Genomic DNA, 27,186 nt, shown 5'->3' with positions numbered 1-27,186 from the left:
GTATTCTGTACTTCTAGCAAGCTGAATCTTCATACCAGTTGGCATCTTCCACTGAAGGCTGACCCTGGATGCTTATTCCTCTGACAGTTCGATAGTCTGCAATTCTCACATTCAGTTTATTCTAGACAGCCGGTACCCATTTGTACCAACGTCATCCTTCTAATATGCAACACGTACGCTCATAACTAGTTCATGGTAGTACCTCTTGCCACAGAAAGGGACAGAGACCACCACAAAGAGCCATAGATTTAAATAAAGCAGTATGTACATTTTCTTGGCCATACCAGCAAACTCTTCCTGACAAAGTCAAAAGATGTTTATAAAAAATTCTGAATGGTGGCAACTATACACCATCTGTTTTGTTCTGGTTTAGAAAGGAATTGCATCAATCCATGATGTTCTATATACCAGCCCTCCCTCACAACAGCCACTAAGCAAAACCTAGCAACAAAGTAGTGACTATCATGTTGAAATAATCAAAATATGGGCTTCTTTTATTACAAATGACATTTGAAAATTAAATTAATAACACACTTCTGGTTTGATACTAATTTTTACTCTTTGAAAAAATGTCTTTGCTAAGTAATTCGTGAATTTTGAAAATAAATAGTTCTCTGTGCATATAACCGTCAAACTTGAACTGACCCTAAGTACAGTTTTTATTTTTCATGTCTTTATTCATTCTTTTCTATATAGTATTTGTGGAATTCAGCATCTGGAACGAGCAGGAAACAGGCTGACTCTCTTTGACTCCCTTTATTTCTGCATAGTGACATTTTCCACTGTGGGCTTTGGGGATGTTACACCCAGGATATGGCCTTCAAAGCTGCTCGTTGTCATTATGATCTGTGTTGCTCTCGTGGTGTTGCCCATACAGGTAAATGTGGATTTTTCTTCTCTTTAGAACTGTTTTTAAAAGAAAATTATAACTGAAATAATTTATTGTTGCTATTACTATTGCATATAAAATGTCAGAAGAAATAACCATGTTCTGTAACTCCTATTCTGGTTTTTTTTCTGCCTTTTTTCTTTGTTCTCCTATAGTCTAGATTTATACTAAAAACCAGAACACTACTAACAGCTTCCAAGTGCTGCGGAAAGCTTTCTGTTCCTGTCATGTAGCACACAGCCCTTCCTTCATCCTGAGAGATGGGTTTGTTATTAATGGAGCAATTTAGAAAACAAACAAAAAAACCCTAAAACCACCAAACAACATTAGCCAGCACTTTCTTTATGAGTATAGTATTTCCTCTGCAGACTCTCCCTGTTTCTAATCTCGGTTCTCTCCACTTCCTCTCTTACTCTTACAGCTCTGTGCTAACTTGAAAAAATCTCATTAAATCTGCTACTCAAGCAAATTGACTTCACAGCTGTGTATGTCGGTACACACACACACATACACACAGAGCCAACGGCACAGGCAGGAATTTTTGATACCTACTTAAGTTTAGGATTTCTAATGGTTTCAACAGGAAAAGGCTGACTTATGAAAATCCAAGTATTTCAAGGAGTCAATCAGTTTCATTAAATTTGTAGCAAACATTTCTCAGCTCATTAGGTGAGGCTTGATGACAGAAACCCTGAGATTACATAGGAAGCCCTGCCAAGTTATTAGCTATTCCACACTTGGTGATCACCCAGACCTTCTGCCACAAAATGGGATGTGCGGAGACATCATCCGTGCTTATCAAAGCGTATAGCAGAGCTGCTAGACCATGAAGCTCCAAAGGTTCTCACACAGCCGTGGTTTCCAGACTCTTCCTCTTTAACAGGGAACTAAATCTCACTGTAAACAGACAACACAGAAACCTTGTGAGGTTGGAAGGTCAAGCTTTCAGCGTTAATTTTCTTGAAAGTATTTGAACATTTCAGTTATACCTAAATATTTAATGGCTGCATACGCAGACATATGCACTACCAGAATTACATTCCCATTCAGTGGAAATTTAGTAAAATATATATTCTAGCAAAAACTAAAATATGCTTTGTTTAAGAAATCTGGAATTTCCTGGGAAATAGAAATTTCATCTTTCAGGTAGTTTTGATAGACACTTCAAGCATAAGAGTTCTGCAGTAAAGAACCTGGAATCTACTGCCCTTTCACATAAATTTATCTATTATTAGCTACTTTATTTTATAGCTTTGTGGTGATAATGGGGTTTTATATAGTTTTCCATACATGGAATGTGGGAGGCGTTCTCTCCTGAGCTTTTGTCCTGCTATGATATGCAATCAATTATTATTCACAATTCAGTCTCTCCATTAGTTGAACATGGATGAGAAAAAGCAGCTATCACACAGACATATAGTTAAATCGAACCCAGTATTAAATGCGTATTACTTACAAGAAGTTTTGAAATGGTGTTTGTATGTTTTATTATGCGTTACAATGGCACCGATTGTTGAATCCTCTTCAAAGAATTCAGACTAGTAAAGCAACGTTTACTGTTAGCTTGGCTATATTGTTCAGCTGTCAAAGGCAAATTTGCTGTATTAACAGCTGCTGTGTATTTAAGTTGTATCTAAATTTATGAGACAGATAAGAGAGTACACAGAAGGTCACCTTCAGAACATTATAGAATCTCTGACTTATTGCCTCAACTAAGTAAAATGGTGCTTCTATCCAAGTATCTGTACTTACAGTATACACTTAAGTGTGTGAAAATTGAATCTTACATTTGAGGGAAGCATTTATGTCACATGGCACTGGAAAAAGAGAGGTCAGAGGTATAAAATAAATAAAGGACATAAGGTACAGCCTCCATTCTTTTCTAGAATCTTGAGATTTACTGCAGTCTCATAATATTTTAATGGATTTACCCTGCAGGTGGTGTGTGGTAGAGACAGGCTCTATGCCATGTTTTTCTCTCACCCTATACTCATCTTGTCCACTAACTAGAGAACCTTTTACCAAAAAAAAGACATTGTGGGCTAAGGGCAGCTTTTCATAGAGGCATGAGATGAATGATGCAGCATTGTTAAGTCCTGATACAGTTGTGCTGCACATCTGCTTGTCTATATTTCACTGACAATTGTCATCTCTTGCAGTTTGAACAGCTGGCGTATTTGTGGATGGAGAGACAAAAGTCCGGTGGTAACTATAGTCGACACAGAGCTCAGACGGAAAAACATGTTGTGCTGTGTGTAAGCTCTCTGAAGATTGACTTACTTATGGATTTCTTAAATGAATTCTACGCTCATCCCAGATTGCAGGTACTTAAAGTGGGGGGAAAAAAAAAAAAAAAAAAGAGAAAAGAAACTCAAACCACTGATTTTTTGTAGACAGCCTTCTGAAATAGTCGTGAATTTGTAAAACTGAATTTGGGAATAGCTGTCTGAATTGGGAATCTATAATTGCAATAAGAAGCTGAAACACAGTATGGAGACATTAATTTTAAATTGAGGTAAACAGACTAAGTAGATATAAATACTGTCTTGTTGAATTATGCCAGACCTTTCAGAAACAGATATTTTCATGCAAATCCCTTATATTCTACCCCAAACTAGAAAATATATGAAAACTCCTCAAATTATTTTTTCCCGTTGTTTTGGGACTGGATCTAAGAGTCCTCACAAGTCAGTGCATCTTTCGGTTTTTGCATTTTGCTTTATTTTTTGGCCAGCATTAGGAAGATAACATCCTTTTGGAGTTGTTGACATTAAGAAATAAATAGGCATGCTTAAAAGGACGAAGACCCTGAAAGATTACACACAAGAGATTTTTTTAGTGTACATATATTCCCTAGCTAATGCAAACAGATGTCATATGACTTGTTTTGATCATATAAAAGCTTATTTATATGAGATAGCAATTTTGATTAATTATCATTAGCTTTGCTACAGACCATTTCTTTTACTATATCTTTATGTCTTTTACTAAGTTACCTGTGGTACCGTGCTTCATTAACTACTGCAAAAAAATCACAAAAATACAATCTGCAAGTTGATGAGCAGCAATTGACAAATCCCAAATCCAAAATACTCAACAAAATAATTAGCTAGTAAGAGGCATAAGCAAACACACAAAGAAATCCAGTTCTTTCTAGATGCAAACACAAAATGAAATCCAAAATTTAGTTAACTAGCCTGAAGAACAAGTCAGGCCCTGTGATACACTGGAGACAAAGAAGAAAAGTCCTAATACTGGTTCTGTAGCCTAAGAGAGATTATGTACATTCCCTTCACAGTTGAAATGGCAAGGTGAAAGATATAGATGGTGCACTGGATCCAGTGCACTAAGCTTTCTGCAAAAGTCTGTATGCACTAAGGAAGACTTCGATGACAAGCCTCTGCTCTCATGTTCCATTTATCTTTCCTCTTCACAAGTACACACAAGTATACTTCAGAGCAACCTTACTTTTCCTAACAAGGACTTTCTGTAGCACAGGAAACAAGAGTTTGGATTTGGCCATTAAGGAAGAGGAAAAAATTCCGTTTTGTTAAAAACTTCCTATATTTTCCAGCTAGAATGACAGAAATTTAAATGATCTCTAAAAAAAAAAAAATATGCTCATGTGGGAGCAAAAATGTTCCTAAATCGACTTTAGTTGTCACCCTGGAGTCTTTTGTGAGCAGTTGGCAACTGTCCAGCCGTTTTTATTAAATAATTCAACATTTGAAACGTGCATTCAAATAACTTTTGTTAATTAAATTTGGGAATTTTCAGAGGCATTTTTGACATCCCGAGTCTCCGTTGACTCATTCTGTAGCAGCAGTAAATGGTAACATAAAAAAAAAATAACATGACTATTCCCCCTTATGTTTTTGACAGGACTATTACGTCGTTATTTTGTGTCCTACTGAGATGGATGCTCAGGTCCGGAGGGTGTTGCAAATCCCAATGTGGTCCCAAAGAGTTATCTATCTGCAAGGCTCAGCACTAAAAGATCAAGACCTGTTGAGAGCTAAGTAGGCAAAAACTGATCAACATTGGTTTTTACTTTTGTTTCACTCATACTGTTCGATAAATAAGTTTGACAAACAAAAGTTGTGCTACAAGGAAAGCATGTGTATTTATAAAGCAAGGCTCTTTGTGATATAATTTTTCTTAATATCTGAAATTATTCAAGGAAAATATTTGTAAGTTCTTTCATTTGACCTAAATTTTCTTCACTGTCTTTACTGTCTCACTTTTTAAAGGTATTGAAACAGTGTACCTGTGATTTCTTCTGAAAAAGCAGCACAGTAAATTCCAAAACTGCTAGAATTTGTTTCTGTCCATTGAGCAAAGATGGTAAATGTGATGCTAATTCTTCTGACCAACTGAAGGGAAAAAAAAGTAACAAAATTAACTGTCACACTTTGAACCCATTGCACAGTTTTGTTTTCTTTCCAAGTTCAGCCTGGTAGTATAATCAACTACTCTACTATACCTCCATATACTTTTCTTTCAGGACCTTCCTCTTACCACATACTTCCACCACTTCTACAAAATCCACTCTGCCAGTTAATAGTGAATGACATTAATCAAAACACTTCAGTCGCAGTTCCTAACCGCACCCCACTCCCCCCACTGTCGCTCAATCACTAGAAGGTGTGATGGAATTCACAGTGGAATTAACATAGGAGGATTGTCTCTTTAAACTCTCCAAAGAGAGAGAAAGGTGATTCTTGCAGATAACAGATTTCGCTTATATGTGTTGTTCTTTATAAGAATTTATTTAGCAACTAATATAGATATCTAAAATTAAGCCAGTACCTGTCTGAGTATTTGTGTCATTCAGCCTTCCTTACCCCAGGGGAGTTATTTCCAATAACCTAATCTGTTAGCAGTCTAGTGAACAGTGTTACTTTCTCAGATTTCTGCCACTGAATAAACAATTACTGCTATATCTGTTTAAAATTTGAAAATTCAATAAATCTTTTTTTCAGAATTAAGAATTTTCTTTTAGGGAGAGGCTTGCTTGCTTTTTTTTTTTTTTTTTTTTTTTTCCTTTCTTGCTGATTTCAAGAAGGAATTCCTGTGGGGATATAGCTGGTAGCTTGTTCTACACATTAGAAGATAAGAATTAGGCTGTTCCCTAAAGATAATCTTGCATTTCACTTATAATAACCTGGAGGTAATCAGCTGTGGAACTGTGCTTTTTCCTGCAGCACATGTAATTGAATGTACCTCTCAGAGAATAATTTTCAGCCTCTCCTGAGGGAAGAAGCATAGCGGGAATTTAATAGAACATTTAATATGAAATATATCTCAGTGCCTAAAACATTTGCTGTATTTCTTTTTAATGAGAACATAATGTACTGAGAAGATAACAAGGCACGTGGTAAGCTTCTTGTTATAAATAAACGAATGGTTACTATCACCACCACCAAAATATGCAAGAAATGTCTAATTATCAAAAATTATACATATGTTATACCTGAAATGCAATGTCAAAATAACCTGATAAAGGTCACACTAAAAAGTAAGGGAATACCAAAAGTTGGCTGACTGCATAAGTATTAAATATTTAACTAGACTGTATTTTTCTTTATGTACCCTAGTACACGATTTGAATTTACACACATGATATTTGTCTTGCTTCCTTCAAGAGCTTCACTGTGCAAACTTTTGGTGTTCTCTGAACAGTGTTCATGTTCTCAGCTTTAACAAAAAAACCAGAACTCATTCTGTCACAAGGAATCACATTGATACTTACACTGCTCATCAGCATGACCGAGAACTTCATAGCTACTTCAGCATTTGAAACAACGCAGTCACTAATTAAAAGAGCTCTCACTCTCCATGCAGACAAGCTCTAGAAAGTGAACAGCACTATCGTGCTAAATTATTTTCCCCTACAGCTTTCTTCGGTGTTTTGTCTTGACCTCAAATATTTTTTTCTCTCCTTCCACTTTCTTTAGTGAACCATCACAAATCTTAGTCCTCTTTGTGTCCACTCTTTACTAATATTATGCTTTTTCCTTTCACAAATTTCTCTTCAATATATAGTCTCTTTAATTTCTGCCATCTTCAAGCAGGGGAACTACCAGGGTTTTTTTTGGTTTCGTTTTGCTGGGTTTTTTGGGGGGGTTTTTGATCTCAGATTGTTTTCCAGCACATAAAAATGGTGCAATTGACAAAGCTCTTTCAGGTTTTAAGACATCATTTGTTAATAACACTTCTCTCTTAAGGATACTCTGAGTTCTAATAAATGTTTTTAACATAGATGCTATTAGTCTTTCTGTTGTGTAAATTCATGACATTCGGAGATGTTAATCTCAGGTTATTGCCCTTGCCGTCTGTGGCTGAAGTGATTTAAGAACTTTAAAAAAAAATTGATTAAAAAGGCGAATATTCACACGAGGTTTCATTTCCTTATGAAATCATCTATATATACTGTCAGCCCTAGTTACCTCATCAGCTCTCATCAAAATCTCATCTATTTTCACTGAATTCTCTTTCCTACAACTTTGTCAAAGACCTGATCTTCTTTTGCTCCCATGCTTAGCTGAAACTCCTCATACAGCTGCCATGATTTCTTCCTAATCAGCACTCAGAAGTGGCCTCCTGTCTTCACTTCTCCACATCAGCTGCATTTGACATTACTATTTTGGAGATATTAATTTGCCTTTGTTACACGGATTTTTCCATTTTGAGTACATTAATCTTTTGAAACTTTCCCTGTTTTCCTACTGATAGATGCCTATGGGGAACCTATAATACCTGACTTTGTCCTTCTCTTTATCTGTTCTCTGAATGATCTCACACAAATCATACAAATTTAATCACTATTTCTATAGTCAAAAACTAAAAAGTTGGCCAAGCTATCTGACATCACATTATGGATATCAATTCATCAACTTCAGTTCAGTTGCATGCACTTGTAAATAGATCTTAATTTTTGCTAAGCTTGGAATCATATTGTAGAATATCCTGTGTAGACTGAGCCTGCATCTTGCAAGTGTTTTTTCACACAGGCTCTCATTTTTGCCCCACTTAAAACTATATTTATGTTCTTGACAAATATAATCTCAACTTCCTTAACCCTTGTTTCAGAACAGTCTGGAAATATTATTTATGTAGAACACCACTTTACCTCACTGTAGGCTTTCCCTGGCTTACTCTTCTTTATTGAATCAAGGAGTGACCCCTTATTCTTCATTTGACCTGCAACTCCCAGTTCTTACTGAGTGGTAATATTCTGATAAGTCTATAATGCTATTCTCTTTCACACATACAACAGATTAACATACAAGTCTCGTGATTTCGCCCATGCTGTCCCTTCAATCTAGGATGAATTTCTCAGAAACATCTGTAAAGTAAGCCCTGTATTCTCCATCACGTCCTCTCTTCAGACAGTTCTCTGCTCTGATATCTAGTGAGACTACTTTCTACCATGATAATTTTTATATTCAGGTATTGTCACACCATTTCTCCCTGCTTCCCATGTTTGCAAATACTTTTGTTGTCCTTTGTCATGTCACTTAGAGCTTATATGAAAAAGGCTCTATTTTTGCTCTGTGTTTATATAATACCTAAAAGAATGGGCTCTCAGTCTCAGCCTAGGGTCCCAATTGTCTAAACTGTTACTAACAACCACCAATTCCATTTTCTAGCAGCAGAGAAACCAAAGATTTAGGAATCTCAGGTCCCATTCCAGACTCCAGAGTGGAATTGCTGTAACGAGCAGAGAGTGCCTGTTCATTTTTCCCAGCTTCTGTCTCACTTTTCCCCTTCTCAGGAAATGCATTCTGATCATCCTGTGCCTCTTTGCCCAGAAAGTCCACTTTTCTCAAGGAGGTCAACCAAGTCCTTATTTCTTTACTTCCATGTACTAGGACTCAGTGGAGAAGGATATAAAGATCTGAGGCAAGAGAGGAAAAGGAGACTTTGATGAAACCTTCAGTCAGACAGTTTTTCTCTGCACTTCCATCACCACTCTTTTTATTACATAACCAATTGTACCCACTAGAGAACAACTGGGCATTAAAAGTTCTCAAAGAGACCGCAAACTGAAAACAGTTAATTCATTTGATGCATACATGCACAGAAATGTTTGTTATTTATCCCAAATGCATTATTCTAGTACATCTATCCATCTTTCTACTATCACTAGGCAAGAGAAGTCTATGTTAAGTTATCTGCCCCATCTCATTCATTCTTATCAATAATAACTTGTACACGTCATACCCTTACACACTATAAAGACTGGTACTATTTATTCACCTTGTATACTCATGGCAGATAAATATTTATTGTGCAAATCAACTTGGTTTGAGGCCACTGATTTTGTTACTTCGGCATTGCTTCTGGCATCAGGGAAAGAAAGTTTCCCGGAACCCAGTCAAGAAGTCCTGGTACGCCACGAATTAGTGCACCAGGTGACTGCTGCTGACATTCAGATAATGCATGAGAACAGACAAACTAAACTTTCTCTGTATTCTCTTTTTATAAGCATACAAGACTATAAACTGTGAAACACAAGTCCACTGAACTATTTTGTTGGTATGTAACAGGCTTGTCTCTCCCCGCTTCTAGAATGGATGATGCTGAAGCTTGTTTCATTCTGAGTAGCCGCTGTGAGGTGGACCGGACAGCAGCTGTAAGTTTTGAAGAAATAACTAAGAATAAATGTGCATGCTACTTACACTTTTACTGCCCTTATTCCATCTCAGGGACTCAGACTTCTTCTGTGAACAGAAGATTAAAATCAGCTGATTTACACAGAGATTTTGCATGTGGGATGAACTTCTTGTCTCAGTTAAGACACCAAAAAGGTTTCTATTGGATTCTATAAGGCTAGGTTTTCACAGACTTAAGAAACATGATGTAATGGCTCATTTCACATAACACACATACTTCTAATTTATCTAGAAAATAAATTACATGACCCACCTACCAAAGAAGTTAGGATTTAACAGCACATTTTATTATTTTTTTTTAATATGTGAATTTATACATTCTTACAGAACTTTAAGAATAAAGTACCATAAGAATACGGTAGTTTCAAAAGACAGTTTTCCTGCTGAATAAAATAAATTTTTATGCATTCTCTCCTTTTTTATGGAACAATGGCAGAATACCATGTAAGCTCTATCATGAAACCTTATAGATATATGGATAACTTGGTCAATGATCACTCTGAAGGGTAATACTAATACTCTGTCAAAAAAGTTTTATTCAGATTACCTGGACTAATATCCATGGTTGCTCTAGATATCCAAGTCAAAGAGTTATATTTAATAAATCAGAAAAGAGATATATATCAACAGATTGGTGTTTCCATTCAGAACTAGTGAAGTATTGAAAGTTTACTACTAACAAACTAAAGACTGAATGAATAAATTTAAATAAATAAATAAATAAATAAATAAATTTGTGACTAATACCAAATGACCAATATATCCGAGAGCATTTGACCATTTTTCATATTGACCAATTTTAAATATGGAAAAAGGCACGATTCTTCAAGTAAGTTACTATGGTTTTGCCCATGCTGCTAGTTATTTGCTGTCAGGTATGTTACTGTCTACAAAGGAAAACCTCTAATACAATACTGAATGTATCTGTGATAAAAGAATAAAACAATTTTAATATGAACTGAAACTCTTATTAATAACTCTTTAATATGAACTAAAACTCTTCAATCTAATGAAATTACCTACTAGTCACAAGCATTCAGGAAAAAAGTCGACTGAGGAAGGATTTATGGACAGAACTTTAAATTTCACACCATGCGCTGCATGCTGTATTATTGCACGCTTGCCTATTTGGTTCAGTCTTGAGCTCCAAAGAAAGATCAGAATAAGTCTGAATATTCACAAATTAAGATGCTTACAAACCACCCAACAAGATCAAACTGGCAATTACGTTTTAAGCTATCTCAATTAAAAAAATACTGGTTTGCTGCTACAATAAAACAAATAGAAATTATTTTTCTGATTCTTAAAAACAGAGTAAAACATAGGAAACAAGGTGTTTGCATTATATATATAGTATTTCATAATATATTCTCTATCTTGCTACAATGACTTCATCTGTCATCAAAACGTAGTTGTTTCCATACCTACGCATATGGTTTATTAGAATAAAGAACAAAAAAAGTAACATAAGCTGCAGCTAGCAAGAAGGAAGGATTATTTCCTTGCTCGGCAAATAAGCCCCCCAGAAGCAAATTTTAACAAAAATAACGTAATTTTTTTCTAGACTATGAGCATGCTGTAAAATGTACTTTATTTAAAACTAAAGACCCTATGCTGGACCCATCACTTGCAGAAAGCCACTGAACTCCCCGAGAAATAAATCTGTGCTCCTACTATAATGTTCAAGCTTGCTGTAATAAGAGCTTTGAACTTGGTTAATCAGCAATAGACTCCTGAAAACACACTAGCGAAAGCCACTGAATTGGCAGCAAGTAATCCTGGAATAGTCAAGTGAGGCGAGCGCACTGTTTGGAAAGGACAGGGGTGCTAGGGTACCTAAGGATAAGAACAAGCAAGAGTTCCTGCAAATACCTGAGAAAATACCAGTAACTTGTGTGAGACTTAAAAATATCAAAGAGCCAAACCGCCTTTCTTGAATTAGCCATGAAGTTCAGAAAAAATCAGCTACAACATCTCATGTCACAAAATACACTTGACAGTTGTGAAATGGTTCGAAACAAGAAATCCCATACAAGCACAGCACGTGCTTTACGTTGCACTCGGTATGTTTATGCAGTTTTAAGGACAGCTGTACCAACTCGGGATTCACTTAGAGGTAAGCTGTTCATCTCTGCTCATAACCTCCCCAGAATTTATAGAAAGAAAGGACAATTTTCAGCACTGCTGAACATTCCTACACGGCAGACGGTGAACTCACGGAGCTTCCAGCCGTTCTGGGCAGCACTATCTAGTTTTGGTTTCAGAGTCATGGCCAGCTACAACTCTCTCCAGGCAGCCTTTCTGCCCCCAGAGTGCCCCAGGAAATACCAAAATGGTACCTGGCACATCTCAGCTTCCAGTACAGTCTATTATCAAATCTCATTTATCATTGTATCCGGCGCATACAAACACGCAAATCTCACCAAAGACACAATCCTGTTACCTTCGTCTGGGACAGAAAGCCCTGTTGGATGACTGGCTAGTCCTAACGGCACAGTATCTCCACTCTAGCAGTGATACTCAGGGGCGGTGTCACCTGAATTTTTTTAAAGAAGATGTGACTTCTCTGGTTTTGTTGTTTAGATTTCCTCTTCACAGGGAATGCAATTATTTGCACTGCAAGTAGAAAACAGGACGACTGTTTTAATTTTTTGTTTGTTTTATTAGACTGCCCTCTAGAGCTCTAAAAAGAAATGAATTTGATTTCCTACACTGTTCCAGGTCTAGTCACAACTGAGAACTTCAGTAATGTAGTACATAAGTTTCAGTTTCTCACTGGGCTGAAGGAAGTTCAGTTGTCGTCCCGGTATCAGTCTTTATAACTAGAACTGATTTTTCACCCTGCTATGCTTGAGAAGCTGACAAACTGTTAGGAGGGCCTTGGATCTTCTCCTACAATCTGACAGGTGTCAAAATGAAAGTTAACAGATGCATCGAGGAGATTCCCAACCAGAACAGCTGTTGTTACTCGTGTGATATTTCAAAGTGCATGAGGGTTTTTATCTCTCCAGCTACAGTCCTCAGCAGAGGGTCTACTTATTTGCCATGGATACCACTGGCTGTTTATTGCTTACTATTTCATTAATTAATAAGTGTTAGTGCAAAGTCTGTGTTGCTTCTGACCCATGGATCTCAGTTATAGCTCAGAATAAAAGTACAATAACAGGTAACGTGCAGTTACTTTATAAAAAATGTCAGTTGCTTCCTTTTTCACTTGGAGGAATAGGGACTTCATCAGGCATTTGTCAGCTTTCCAGTCTCCTCCCAGAAACTTTCTCTTCTCTAGCAAGACAAAGCTCTGCCAAATTTTATTCTATCCGATGCTATTTTGACATCCCAGACTAAGATGTAAGCTGTTCATCTGCTATAGTAAGCAGGACAGACATCTGTTTCAATTCCGGAGGACGCAGCTCTTAAAGAGAGTTCAAATTGTACTTGAGTCTGGATGACTTTTTTTTAAATTTGACTGGCGAGTATAGAAGCCTACTCTGTGCCACACCATGAAATTGGCCAGTGACTTTCAATGGGCTGCCTACATCAAATTGCTCCACAAAACTAAGGTGCAATGCATCTGCTGTTTTAGCCCAAAGACAGGCGGGAAGAGAAGTTTCTTCTGAATTATTCTATAGATATCTCTTTAATAGGCTGTCTAAATACAAGAAAGACCACTTCTACTGCTGCCAGCTTTGTTCTGATGCTTTCTGAAAATTCAGAGATGGTTGGATTCAAGCTTGCACCTTTTTTTTCCCCCTTTCCGTTAATCAAATTGCACAACACTACTATACTGGTAATCTAAGTTACACTACCTCAACAGCATCACAAGATGGACTCATTGCACAGGAAGATATAACTAATTTATCAAGCATGTGTGACAAGAAAAAGATTAAATTAACGGAACTATTTTAAAATAGATATTAAATCAAGGTCTTGCTTTAAGTTCTGATGATTTAAATTCCTGTTAGACCCACTTTAAAACTTACAGCTTTTGATACATAAACATAAATATCACCTGTATGTTATTCACCATTGGTATCAGTGGTAATTTTTGATCACTGACTGCCATTCATTGTGTGGAAAAGCACACAGAAGAGAACACATATTTTCCTTCATCTCTCAAAGAAGCATATATTTTATAATGTGAATAGAAGCATAATTTTGTTCCAGTTATCTCTGTTTATAGTATGTACATATATACCTCCTTTTTACTTGGGAGAAATGTGAACATTTTTTGAAGTCACAGAAATATAGTATAGAAATTGTACATCTGTAAAACAGAAAGAAATGAATTAAAGTGCCTACCTATGTTTTCATTTCTCTCCTCGGAGTGCTTCTCCAGAGTGGAATTTGGGAGAGTAACTGAGCAAAAAAAAAAAAAAAAACAGAAACCCAAATAATCAGCTTTTGTACACAAAAAAGAGAAAAACTGAACAATAATGCAAGGTTATTATATTAACAGTACATATACACTGAGTTGATCTTATGAAGCTATATAGGGCATTTAAGTAACCATTTTATAGATATTACATATTTGTAGACTGCTTCTTCAAAAAAAGAGTTAGCAAACGGAAAGCAATATATATTTTGCGGTGTTAAAAATGCGAATGTGCCAAATAATCATCAAGAGATTGTAATTGTAATCATCTAAATTTCACTGAATATAAGCTATATTTCTATGCATGTGGCACACAAGAAACAGCCTTTTCTCACTACTTTTGCAAGCCAGTGTGGTCTGTGAATGATTGCTATAGAAGGGAAGGGTATATATCCAAAGACTGGTAATGTCAAACCTTATACAGTGAAGCCACACCATCACTGCAGGTGACTCTGAATGTGTTTCCCTGGCACCTTCTGCATAAAAAGGTTAGGTAACATCATCAACAACACAGGCTTTTAAAATCTGTCCCAAATCCACTCCCAAACCCCTTATTCCTCCTGTAGTATATCTGTATGACCACCATCCATCCCATTACCCAGCCATTTGCTACTTCTAAAGCGTGCTGGCATTTCAGTCCCTTAAAACCAAACAGCAAGAAACTCTAAATACAAAAAAAATCCAAACCGAACAAACAAACCAAAACCAAGGAGGATAAGTTCCTGTAGAAAAATTGAAGAAAAAGTGACTGCATACAAGGAAAACTTACATCAGTGTACATCCAAGCTCTGAAATCTCCTGAAGGCGCACAGCAATTCTACACCTATGAAACAGTTAATAAGAAAAATATGAAATATTGTGTTTTGCCATCCTCAAAAGATCTTCCTCTTATGACTCCATTCTAGTATTTCTAGTAGAATAATTACTTGCTAACATCTCAATTGACATTAAAATATTGTGGTCTGAAAATGTCAATTACACTCTGTTCCAGGCAGAGATTTTCCCTCGTGTTCATGAGTCTGATTATCTTATTGCTGATGCTGCAAACATAATGAATCATTATCTTTTAATGCCACCAATTTCATGACTAGGCAAGGCATTTCAACCCCAAAATTGCTTCCTACATGGAGCTCTCAAATATTCCTTTTTAGTTCTGAAAAAAATAAAAACTGATGGCTGATACATTGAAATTAGCCATATTTCATGAAATTCACTATATGGATGTCTTATCACATACTTTGCTTTTATGGGATAGCAAAATTCATCCTGTGGTTAACTCACTCTTGAGAAGTTGCAACAAGTAGAAGAACTAACAGGCTGGGAAATCCATTGGAATCCTTTGGTCAATAGCTGGCTAAATTCTTATGTCAGTTTTGTAAATATTTTAGTTGAACAAACATGTAAATCTGCTTTTAATTGAGCTTATATTTTTTTAGAATTACCCACAATTTTAAACTCTTAATTCCTGATGTCCTCATGTCCTGATGTTATTTAGATTCTGTGTCTCTTTGGATATATCTAATACATCATTCCTGAGTAATTAAGCATAACTTGTCACTACCATCTAAGCTTTCACATAATCCTTCCACATCCGAATGCCACCCCCTCCAAATTATATGATGCTCAACACCTGCAGAAAGGTAGGAGAGAGACAAAGTACCTTATTGGTAGAACATTTCTGGGAACAAACCCTCTGTTCTGCATTCCAACAAACAGAATATATTATACTAGGATCATAGGATAATGGAGGTAGGAAGGAAGCTCAGGAGGCCTCTAGTCTGACGGGGGTCAGTTATCATCGCAGACCACGTTGCCCAGGGCTTTATCTAGGCTGAAGTGTCCAAGGATGGAGACAGCACGGCCTTTCTGCACATCCCGTTCCACTGCCTGCCTGTCTCTTTTCAACCGACATCCATTGTCTCTTGTATTCCAACCGTGCATCGCTGCGCAGAGCCTGGCTCCATCTGCTCAATACCCATCCCACAGGTACTGGGGGTGGCTGTCACACCCCCCGAAGCCCTCTCTTCTGCAGGCGGAACAAGCTCCATTCCCTCAGCCTCTCTTCACAGGGCCTCTGCTTATGTCCCTGACCATCTCAGTGGCCCTCTGCTGAACTCAGTCCATCTGGTTTTGCTCTACTGAGGGCCTGCAAACTGGATGCAGTCTCTAGATTCAGTCTGAGTAGAGGAGGATAATCACCGCCCTCCATCTACTCCCTGTGCGCCGGTTAAAACAGCCCACGATGCTGTCAGCCTCCTCTGCTGCCAGGGCACACTGCCAGCCCGTCGTCTGTGCCTGTGCATATACATTTATGTATTTAAATATATGTAATATACATAATACATCCGCACCACCTGGTGTTATATAGTCTTAAAATGAGTTTTCTTCAGGAGTCAGTCTGATAAGAGTTGTTTTCCTAATATAACATGGTTGTTTCTATTTCATTGTCATCATCTCATACTCTTTATTCTAGGATCATCAAACCATTCTGAGAGCATGGGCCGTTAAAGACTTTGCTCCAAATTGTCCTTTGTATGTCCAAATACTCAAACCTGAGAATAAATTCCACATCAAGTTTGCAGGTAAGTGTAAGATTTCAGCCATATGAAAACGCTTCTTAGTACTTTGCAATTTGTTTCATAAACACAAGCCAAGTGAGATTCCCTAGGCATTTTTACTGGTTAGAAGCAGATTAATAACATGGCCTGTATACATCCTAACAATATTAAAATGACATGTTTTACATTAAAGTCTTATTTAAAAGCAGTTTTAAGGATTATTACTCTTTTATATTACATAACATACAAAGTAGAATTATTTTATATATATCAGATTGTGAATCCTTAATTATATAGATCCAAGGAGGTTTCCAGCTTGCTATATCTGTTTTTAATCACTTTTGTCTACTGAAACATACTGTTACGAAGGGGTATTTGAGAAGATCTGCTCAGAAAAGGCCAAATTTATCCAACGAACAACTGAAAGAAAAATAAATCTTCCCATTGGATTTTTTTCTAAGTGGTATGAAAAACGTTTTTTAATTACTTCCAAATATTTTTGAGAGAGACATATAATTCTATTTCCAATAAAATGCATATCTTGGAAACTATGACGTAAAACGCAAAATGATATTAAGAAATCCAAACAAATCCTCTCTTATAAGAAGAGATTACCAGCTTTAATTTGACAAACTGCTTCTCTGCGCCATGTAGGTAGGTCTCTCTCTCTATAAATACACATATACATACATATATATTTACATACAGACATGTATATGCTCATGTGCAAAACCACACAAATACTTTTATATTGAACTCATTTTGCCTATCTTTGGAAAAATACCTCTGAAGTAGAAGCAAAGCTTTCCTTTTCAACTGTAATTTTGAAAATTCAGTTTTCTTGAAGGGTTTCTAAGGAAGAAAAGATTGCTGATTCGTACAAAATTCAAAAAAACTCTATGGAAAAATATTAGTCTCCTCCATCATCCAGAATGTGATGGAAAAGTAAATTCCAGTACAGAACAATTCCAGAGCAACAGTTAAAGCTGTAATTTTAAAAGCTACTGAATTTACCACTAGGTTGGAAAGAAGGAAAAAAGCATCAATAGCAGTTCTGAAGTTATAAAAGTGTAATCTCAAACTATGAGATGGCACAGCAGGGAATAAGACTCATGCTGTGACAAAAATGATAGTGCTTTTTCATCTCCCCCTTGAAAGCACACAGCGCGAACATAATCTCTTCTCCCTAGCCATGGCCACTTTTGTCCATCGGTAACTGTGTTAATTTGTTGTTCCTGATTGTATTTTTAAGAGAATTTCATTATTCTTAATGACTTGTCTCTGTAGAAGCTAGGCATACAAAATAGGTATTTTTTTGTACCTGCTCTGTCTCAGATTGAGAATCCAGACCATTTGTTTTTTAAAAAGCAAACAACAACAAAACCACAAAACCTCATTTGTAATATTTCCTCCAACTAAGCTTAACCAATCTGGTATCTTAGTGCCTTCCTTGATGTTCTGTAGTTCTTTCTTCAGGGCCTTGAGGAGACTCTGTATATTCTGTGCCTCATTAGCCGTCTCTAATATTAATTACGGTAGTATTGTATTGAAGTCTAAATATTTATATAGCACTTTACATCCCCAAAGAATTTCACATGGATCACCGAGATCACTGCATCCATTTCCTCACACGCTGCACAGCAGTAAAAGCAGAGAATTACAAGCTTTCCTTCAAGATTAGTGTAGTCTTACTCATATAAAGCACAGGAAATGTTTAATGCAGTTTTAAATTCGGTAAGGTTATGAACACGGTATAAACACCACCACAGGATGCTTACCTACTGCAAATGGTCAGGCCACTGACAGAGTCATGGGAACATTTGTTTGCATACATTTTCCAACAAGGACTCCGCTTTGGTTATTCATCTCATCCAACTCCTCTTCACTCTGAAATACATAACCAGTGGGGGCTGCAGACTATAGCCCTGTCCAGACTGCTTACGAATAAAATTTGTCATAGCCACGTGGAAGATTTTTCTAAGTGCTTTTCCTATTACGATTCAGGACCGCTTTATTGCCGCCTTAATGCAAAAGCTTCTTTTAAATTTTATATTCCTTTAAAAGAATGACTCCTTTCCTCTGGAGGTTTCCCAAAACAATATTGTGCATTTTTATGACCCTGAGATATTCAGTAATAGGATTTTTTTTCTTTTTTTCTTTTTTACACACAGGTTTAGAGACTATAACTGTCAAAAAGAAAGTTTCCGAATTTAGGAAAAAAAAAAAAGCAAATAGTTCCAGATAGTCCTCCTAACAAAAGCTTAACTTTCAACTACATTGAAAATTTATAAAGCACTAGAAGCCTAGTTTCTCAGGAGCTTTATATTAGGGTGACCAGTCACCCTAGGTTGCATGAGACGGTCCTGAAATTGAGACCCTGACTGCATTTCCTCATAGAATAGCATCCTGAAGATTTTCTGCCCAAGGCTTCAGAAACAGGATACAGGACAAGTAATTTATTCCCATCCAGTAGACAAGACTTTTACATTCTTCCACTCTTTAATGAGAGTACGAGAACTTATTCTTGTTGTCACAGCAGGAGAATGGAGACAAGTGGCACCGGGTAATAGGGCCTGTCAGAAAGGAACGTTTCCTCTTTTCACCTGATGCCAGACACACACCCTTGCATCTTGTGTTTTCTCTTGTATTTTTTACAGTGGAGTTTAGGTACTTTGTTTAAAATGGTAACTTAAGCCTATATTAATACAGTGGAAATACCTCTCTGTGCTTGAAAATGATTATTCAGTGGAATTTTCTAAGCACACGGCATAAGTGTTTATCCCAGCAAACTCCTTTTCAAGGTCAGGGTGTGAACACTATAAATACACAGTCACTGCAACATGACAGTTATCAGATGGGCAAGGAAACACAGTATCACCACTGTTAACCATCTTAAGTCTTAAGCCAAAATGCTTTGATTACTCCTTAGTAATTTAAAATATATAAATGCCTTGACATGCCCTTTTTTTTTTATTAACACTGCATTTTCCTTCACTGGTGGTTACATATGGTTTTCTTAATCTTCTTGCTTTCCCTTCAAACACATGGGGCTACAAAAGGCCATATACCCTTAATTCATGCATCTGGCCTTGCGTTTCAGCACAAACATGAAATAAAGTGAAAATTGCCCACAGCAGAACAATATCTTTATGCGACTCAGGAACTGGGGTAAACTGCCTGTTTTCTGAGTTGAACTTCTATATATTAGCTAGAAAATAAATTAATCACCTTTAACTAGAATATTCATAAATTATGTATAATCACAATTCCAGGGACTGGGGATACATTTTGACATTCTCTATTTATTCAAAATGTGCCACTGAATTAGCACAGATTGGTAAAGTCTGACATTAAACCTTCAGTAGCTTATTCAAAAGGAACATAGTCCAGATTCACCAAAATGGATATTGAATGCATCTGATGATTATCCAATTACAGATAAAAATAGTCTAGAGATAATGGATGGGCATTTTTCTCTATCTGGTCTGGTACTGATCATGTTAACATATCAAATTGACAAAAGTAAAGTTTCTCAGAATAACTGTGTCAGGTCTAGGACATTCTTGCCACATGGCTGATGCTGCAGGCATAAGTCAGTATTTTAAGTATGTTTTCTCTTCAAGAACATTACAGGAGTCATAACTCACCACACGGCATTACTACATCTATTTGAGACAGACTTAGCAACAAATGTTCTGTCAAAATATATTTTCAACAGAAACTACAGCTTCTGGAAATTCTAGGTGGAATTCTTTTTAGTATAAATGTAATCAAACTACTTCTGTTTGGTAAACTTATTTGACGTATTTAATATTTAATTCAAGATAAATTGCAGTTTCCTCTGCTGCTTCACTGCCTCACTGAATGAATAATTCGTTGATCATAGTACCCACTGCCACAGGACCTGATGTTCCAGACTTGAGGAGTGGGAGGTCACCCAGCTGCCACCCTACTCACTTTAGAAGAGAAAGCGCCAGATCAAATTCTGTATAACCCTCACTACAGCTCCCCAATAAGTCCTGAACACAAATATAAAACACAGTAACGTTATAGGCAAGCTATAATCTGTCACATAATGGGAGAAATGAGTTATTTTTGACCTGATCTGTGTCTAATACAAGAAATTAACTCCAGCCAAGAGGCTCATGTTTCAAAAGGCTACAATATTTCTAATCACGGTAATTAGATCACTGAAGAATCTTTCACCTGATGTTCTCAAAGTACCTCTGAGAATTCAAAAGCTTCAAAACGCTTCTGAAGTAAGTAGGATATTATTTTCATATAGCCGTTTTACAGATGCATAAAAAGTTATGATGGGCATAAGTAGCTCACTTAAGGTCAAAGTCTACAATAATAGTGGAAATAGTCCTACAAGTCCCAGCTCTGTGTCTCTTGATGTACAAACACTTGACAACACAATGTGAATCTCTTACACATGAGATCGAGATGACTATTATAGGACAGCAATCTCTGCTGTGTGCTCTATTCTCTGTTAACATGATATTTTACCTAAAATCAATTCAAAAACTCCACCATATATGTTAGAGAGTATAGAACATATGGAGGATTTAAGTCTGAGCTATACTTTTGATTTGCATTATGCCATCCCTGATTTATTCATATTCATTTATATATATTTAGGTTAGTATGTACAATTTGGTGTAAGTAGAAGATCTGAAATAACAGGTGACAAAGTAATTTTCCTGTATGTTTTTTCTTGCTCCTATTTTCAAAAGTATTAGTTATAATATAACAACATTCTAAACAAATAAGGGGACTTCGTTTGGCAAAATTGTATACAAATTCAAAAATATGGAGAATTCTCGTTTCTTCCATACCAGGAAGTCAATATTCACTTTCATAAATCTTTGCCATCTGACTAATGGTAATTGTATGCAAATATTCCATCCGAGCAGTAGACTACACCCTGCTCTCTCAAAATCTCCAGTTTAAGATTCACATAGATTTATTAATGCCCAGAACACATTTCTGACTGGAATGTTTTCTGCAGGAAATATTTAATTGCTCTAACTGAAATATATTTAGGGAAGGAAAAATATAATTTTGTTCTATATTTGACAGCGTCTTTAGATATCTAAATTTGTTCCTTCGCTATCGCATTTAAATAGACCCTGATCTTCAGAAAATGAGAGAACGAATTTCTCCTTTCAGTAGTGAATGATTCTGATACTGAAAAGCCTCTAGAAATCTCAAAAGAAGGAATACAAAGTATGAACTTTTGTTTTCAGCAAGTGGCATGCTTAGAGCTATACTAGTAATACAAATTCTGACTAGAATGTAGCTCAGTGAGAGAGGTAACGTGGTTCTAGGGATTTCAATGATACATTAGTGCAACTAGAACTAGAGGTACATAGACAGTTGACATCTAGGTGGGGAGATTATTTGCTTACTTTCACTCAGCAATGGCTCAATGTTCTGATCATCAGCTGTACTACTCGTATTATTCTTTCTCATCAGAAGCAAATTCTCTTCCCATTGAAAGTAATGTAGACTGAACCAAACATTAAATTCAGAAGAAAAAAAAACAACTTATTGCGCGATAAATGCCTTCATGACCTTAGAAAAAACCTTTTTGACTTCAGGTTTCTATACTGACAAGAAGTTTAAGTTGTAAGTTTTGTGCTTATTCTTTCTTATATCTATTTTAATACTGTCAGGTTATGTGAATGACATAAAAAAGTAATTTCTATTTCCTTTTCATGCCCTTACCAGCACTGGAGAGAATTAAACTGTGATCTGAGTTTTAAGCACTAGCCATCCAAGTTGAATAAAAATTCCTATAATACTGAAAGCATGTGCGGAAGATTCGGCAGTTTTAAGTACAAGCCGATATAGAGGACTAGACGTAAAGCCCCTGTTGCTTTCTCTTCTCACTTCCTCTCCCTTAAATTCCATGACAAGACAAAAAAAATAAGTATGTCTATAGTGCTGCTCCATCACAACAAGTACTAATGTGCAGACATACTTTCTTGAAAGGACTCTCAAAAACAAAGCACAATTTTGTCATTACAAAAGCCAGACAAGGACTGGAGTGAAAATAAATACAAAGTTGTAAGAAAACAGAAAAGGGAAAACAACCACTCCCCTTGCCCAAATTGCAAGGAGGCATCAGCTGTTAGCAGTTCCTGGGGGTATATTAGTCAAAACTACATCACACACTGAAGTGCAGTGCAGAATCCCAGAGCCACTGCCAAATAACTGGTTTGCAAGCCAGTTCAGCCTGAGTCACTGATCGGCACCCCCGCGTTGCAGTATCCTAGGCAGGCTATTTCCTGAACACAAATTATGTCTCTGTACAATGCTTCATGTCTCTATAACTGCAGAAGGTGGGAAAACAAAAACTGCAGAAGGTGATATAAACTAGACCATGCTACATGGCTTATTCATACAACTAGTGCAGCAAGAGAGTGGAAGTGGGATTCACGGAGCCATTGCATCCTCTCCAGGGGTAGCTGCAGGACAGAAAGTATGAACTGGATGCAAAATTACTCATGCAATCTGAGACTGCACAGATGGGGCAAGTCATATACAGCTGCTCTCTGGGTTCAAGTAGAAGATGAAGATCTGGAGGCAAATGTTGATTGTCTGCATCTTCATCATTTCCCTAGACAAAGAAAGGAAATTTTAATTCTGTTCAATGGAAGGTATTTTTGTAAACCAATTTATACATATATATATATATATATATTTTTTTTTTTTTACAGATCATGTTGTATGTGAAGAGGAATTCAAATATGCTATGCTAGCTCTGAATTGTATATGCCCAGCTACCTCTACATTAATCACACTGCTGGTTCATACATCTAGGGGACAGTAAGTACATACTACCATTAAAAAACAAATGAACAAAAAAGAAAAAAAAAACACACACAAAAAAACACCTTGTAAAATTATAGCTGATATTCTTTGGAAAATAGCTTACCCTGGACTCCCAGACGACTACAGTTTCTGAAAAGAAATTGGAACTTTCTGCATGATAAAAATAGCAAGATGTTTTACTTAAGATATTATCATTTCAAAGAGAAACGCCCCCCCAATATTTAAAAATTTGTTGCATGCTGGTGTGCCACTTCCACAATAGAAGATATGAAAAAATTGTATTTCCAATTCAGTAGATTGAATTGTGGATCTATCACACAGTTCTACTTAAGAACACCAACAAGACCCAAGAATACCTATTTTAATATGTTCGTTTGAAGGTCTATTTTTGTACACATATAAAAATTCCTATTTATTGAGCTCAGGAAATGCTTTTCTGATAACTTATAAAATATTATTTGCTATTCAATGCCTGTACGTTAAGAAGCAAGCAAACATACACGTGAAGAGATGGTTTTTAAAATAACCACACTGCTGGAAGGGATACAGAATTACGGTGTCTCTACAGACTGCATAGGCACAGCTGAGCTTCTCTATATTTACCAAAATAATTTTACCACGTCTAGTACGTCTCTGTTATGCAATGTTCTTGGAATAATAAGGTATTCTTATTAAAATGTTGCGGGCAGAGAGAGGCATTAAAGAGTAAACATCCAAATATAGATATATCCTGTAGAAATGGAATATGTACATATAAACTGCGCAAGAATACATTTGAGAGTCTAGTAAAAATCCATACTTTTTTCAAGTAACCATGGACCCAGTAATATATTGATATTTACAAGCAGAGTTACTTAACTTTCTGTATGGCATTTGCAGTATTCCCCGCTGTGCCCAGGATGGGTAAAACTGAACTTACTGCTAGAACATTTACTACCAAGAACAACAAATGTCAAGATGATTTTAACAGCACTGTCCACTAGAATTTCTTAATAAGATGACAACAAAATACTGTTTTCTTGCCTCCCGAGAATCATGGTGAAATACGTTCTTCATCTGCCTAGCTGTCATTATCCGACACGCACCGAGTACAGAGCCTTTTTTAGTTATTTCATACACATATGTAAAAGAAGAGTAATACTCCTAACAGCTAGCAGAGAATTTTCCATCAGCACAAAACCATTTCTACAGATTCCCAACTATGAGGCAAAGTAACTATAGTAGAATTCTAAAGCATTTATTATTTGTTTTTCAATTAGAATTAATTGATGTGATCAGGGTTGTTAAAGTAACTGATTTCTTGTCTGGTCATTGTACACCACGAGAATTTTTTTTTTTTTCCTACACAAATACTTGTCAGCATTACTTTGAATCCTTACAGAAACTCACAAGCTTTCTGTATAAATACAGAAAACTGGAAAAGTGAAAATGACTAGTTGTCATTCTTTTACTTTAGTCAGCACTCATCAGAGCAATTAATTTCAGATGGGCTGCAAAGTAGTGAAAAATGGCAAACTTTGGACGTCTGAGAGCATGTGTATTAACACTGGACAAATTGGTTGAATAGATATGACTGTTCTTTAAAACCACACCATATCTGTGAAAGTTTAAAACAGACACATTAGACAAAAAAAACCCTTTCAAAGCTATTTCAGATTTGAGTAGTCTTGACCTTCACAGTGCTAAAAAATAAAACACTCAAAATTCAAGTATTTCTCTCTCAAAATATGACTTTCTAAGTTTTCAAATTTAATATTTTTGCTACTTCATTTCATTTTTGCTAAAAAGTTACATGATTCCTAAACTGGTGGTGGTTTTTTTTCCCCTTTTTATTCCTTACAACTTTTTAAAATCCCTTGGAAATGCTGGAATATGTTAAAAAAGTCTAATTTAATGTGACCTTAATTTTTCATTGTTTTGTACAAGTACACAAATCTGTTCAATGTATTATAAAATTAACCAAGTCTAACATTCAAAATTAGGAAGTGAGGACAGAGCTATCTTTTTTGCTAAACTGCTCTGATCCTATTAAAAACCCTCCTGTGCTGTTAAAAACATCCTGTAATGATGTACTTGAGCTTACTTTTTGCTTATAAGTGTAACGTAGGCCATATTTAATCTGGAAGCTTTGTGTCCTTGGACATTTAGTTAAGATGATCTTTAACAGATAGAAATTTAACCATTGATTTTCAACAAGTATGCGCTTCTTGAATATAATATTCTAAATTCAAAGGACAGTAATCACACGTAATTGAAAAAATTGTATAAAATATTTAAGTATGTGGAAATAATTTCTTTTTCCTGAATTACCACTTAAGTGCCCCAATTTTATCAATCTTATTTTACTTGTTTTATTCATAATTTTTATGTGCAATACCATAATTTAAACTCTTGCTAACTAAATTAAGCTCAAAGCTAGATACAGGAATAAATCTGCTCTTAAGAAGTATTACACTTAAATGAAGAAATTTATTTTCAAACTTTCTTATTGAGCATACACTAATGTTTCAGAGGAAAAATTCCTTTTAAGTCTGCATTCTTTACAAGTATCTCCTGAGATTTGCACTGACTATAGTGTTTGAACACTGTTGGTAAAACAAATTATTCTGCATGCCATTGTCTTCAGGGGGAAATCTGCTTTCAAAATAAGTTTTGGGTTTGAGCTTTGACTGGCTGTCATTGTGTTGCAGACATAAAACCACTTTGGATTTGACTTATTTATAAATCAGAGTAATTGTTTTGGCTTTTCTAGATGTTTTCTAATTGTGAACAACAGGTGATTAAACTGCTAATTTTTTAAATGAGTTAAATTATTTTTATACATATGATAGATGAAGTCAGGTGAACATTTGAGTTGGGCTAAGTAGAATTAAAAAGATTAAGTGAAAGTAGATTAAACTACAAATACAAATTTAACTTTACATGCATTTATATTCTAATTAAATACTAAATTAGATCTAAATAATGAAGAGTGTTTGTTAAATAGACTTCCAATGTTAACAGTGAACTGCTTTCCTTCACATTAGTTCCTGTTTAATTATCCTTTCATTATACTGATTACTACCAGTACCTTCGTTAAACTTTATGTAGGACTTGAGTTTTAAATACCTGTCAGTATTGACTTCCTGACATAAAAAGAAAATAGTTGGATTATGGGGAGAGTGCAGTGAATCAACTGCTTCCCATCTTGGATAATCTTTTTAAAGTTTCTTCAAAGTCATTGGGAGGATTTTCTTCATAATTACTTTAGGTTTCCATTCAAAGAAGCCCCATAACTGTTGACTCACAAGTTTAGTAACTTCAGTATAGAGACTGGGAATGTCAGATAACCAAATTCAAATGACTACCTATGCCCTTCCGTTCCACAAGGAGCGGCTCTTCTTTTTACGCAGTATTTTAGGTACTTGTAGCCAGAGAAAATTATCAAGGAACTGACCAGAGTATTTCTTGCTATTTTGTAATTTCCTTGGTGAAAAGTCATTCATTAAGACACAATATGACTGCTTTGAAATTCTAGCTTCTAAACATTTGTTAATTTAGTGAAGTTATGATCTTAACCTAACTTACTTACATTTTAAAGGAATTAAACGGTTCATAGAGAAAATGTTGTTCCTACTGTTCGTTGTACTCTTACAAATGAAGTGCTACCTATTCCATAGGGAATCTGTTTCCTATATTAAGAAACAGTGTGACAATAATGCAAGCTCATTACTGATAATCATAATTACACTGGGAAATTACTGGAAATTGAAGCAAATATATAGCAGCAGAACATAGTAAAAATTATTCTTCTCTATTATCCTAATTAGAATGATGATACGGTAAACAGTAAACTAAAAGAAACACATG

At 35.9% G+C, this 27,186-nt stretch overlaps 1 protein-coding gene across 2 annotated transcripts in view; it reads left to right on the top strand.

The window, feature by feature from the left end:
• KCNT2 (potassium sodium-activated channel subfamily T member 2) overlaps window positions 1–27,186 on the top strand; it is a 110,601-nt gene that overhangs the window by 51,108 nt on the left and 32,307 nt on the right. For both annotated transcript variants that reach the window (XM_065648986.1, XM_065648985.1), the window contains exons 9-14: window positions 697–877; window positions 3,049–3,213; window positions 4,772–4,908; window positions 9,464–9,527; window positions 16,413–16,521; window positions 23,223–23,331. In XM_065648986.1, the coding sequence (XP_065505058.1) occupies window positions 697–877; window positions 3,049–3,213; window positions 4,772–4,908; window positions 9,464–9,527; window positions 16,413–16,521; window positions 23,223–23,331 (765 nt within the window). The remainder of the gene's footprint in view (window positions 1–696; window positions 878–3,048; window positions 3,214–4,771; window positions 4,909–9,463; window positions 9,528–16,412; window positions 16,522–23,222; window positions 23,332–27,186) is intronic.

The sequence above is a fragment of the Caloenas nicobarica genome, chromosome 20, assembly GCF_036013445.1.
Source record: "Caloenas nicobarica isolate bCalNic1 chromosome 20, bCalNic1.hap1, whole genome shotgun sequence".
Classification (NCBI taxonomy): Eukaryota; Metazoa; Chordata; class Aves; order Columbiformes; family Columbidae; genus Caloenas; species Caloenas nicobarica.
This window is presented reverse-complemented; position numbering and strand designations above follow the sequence as displayed.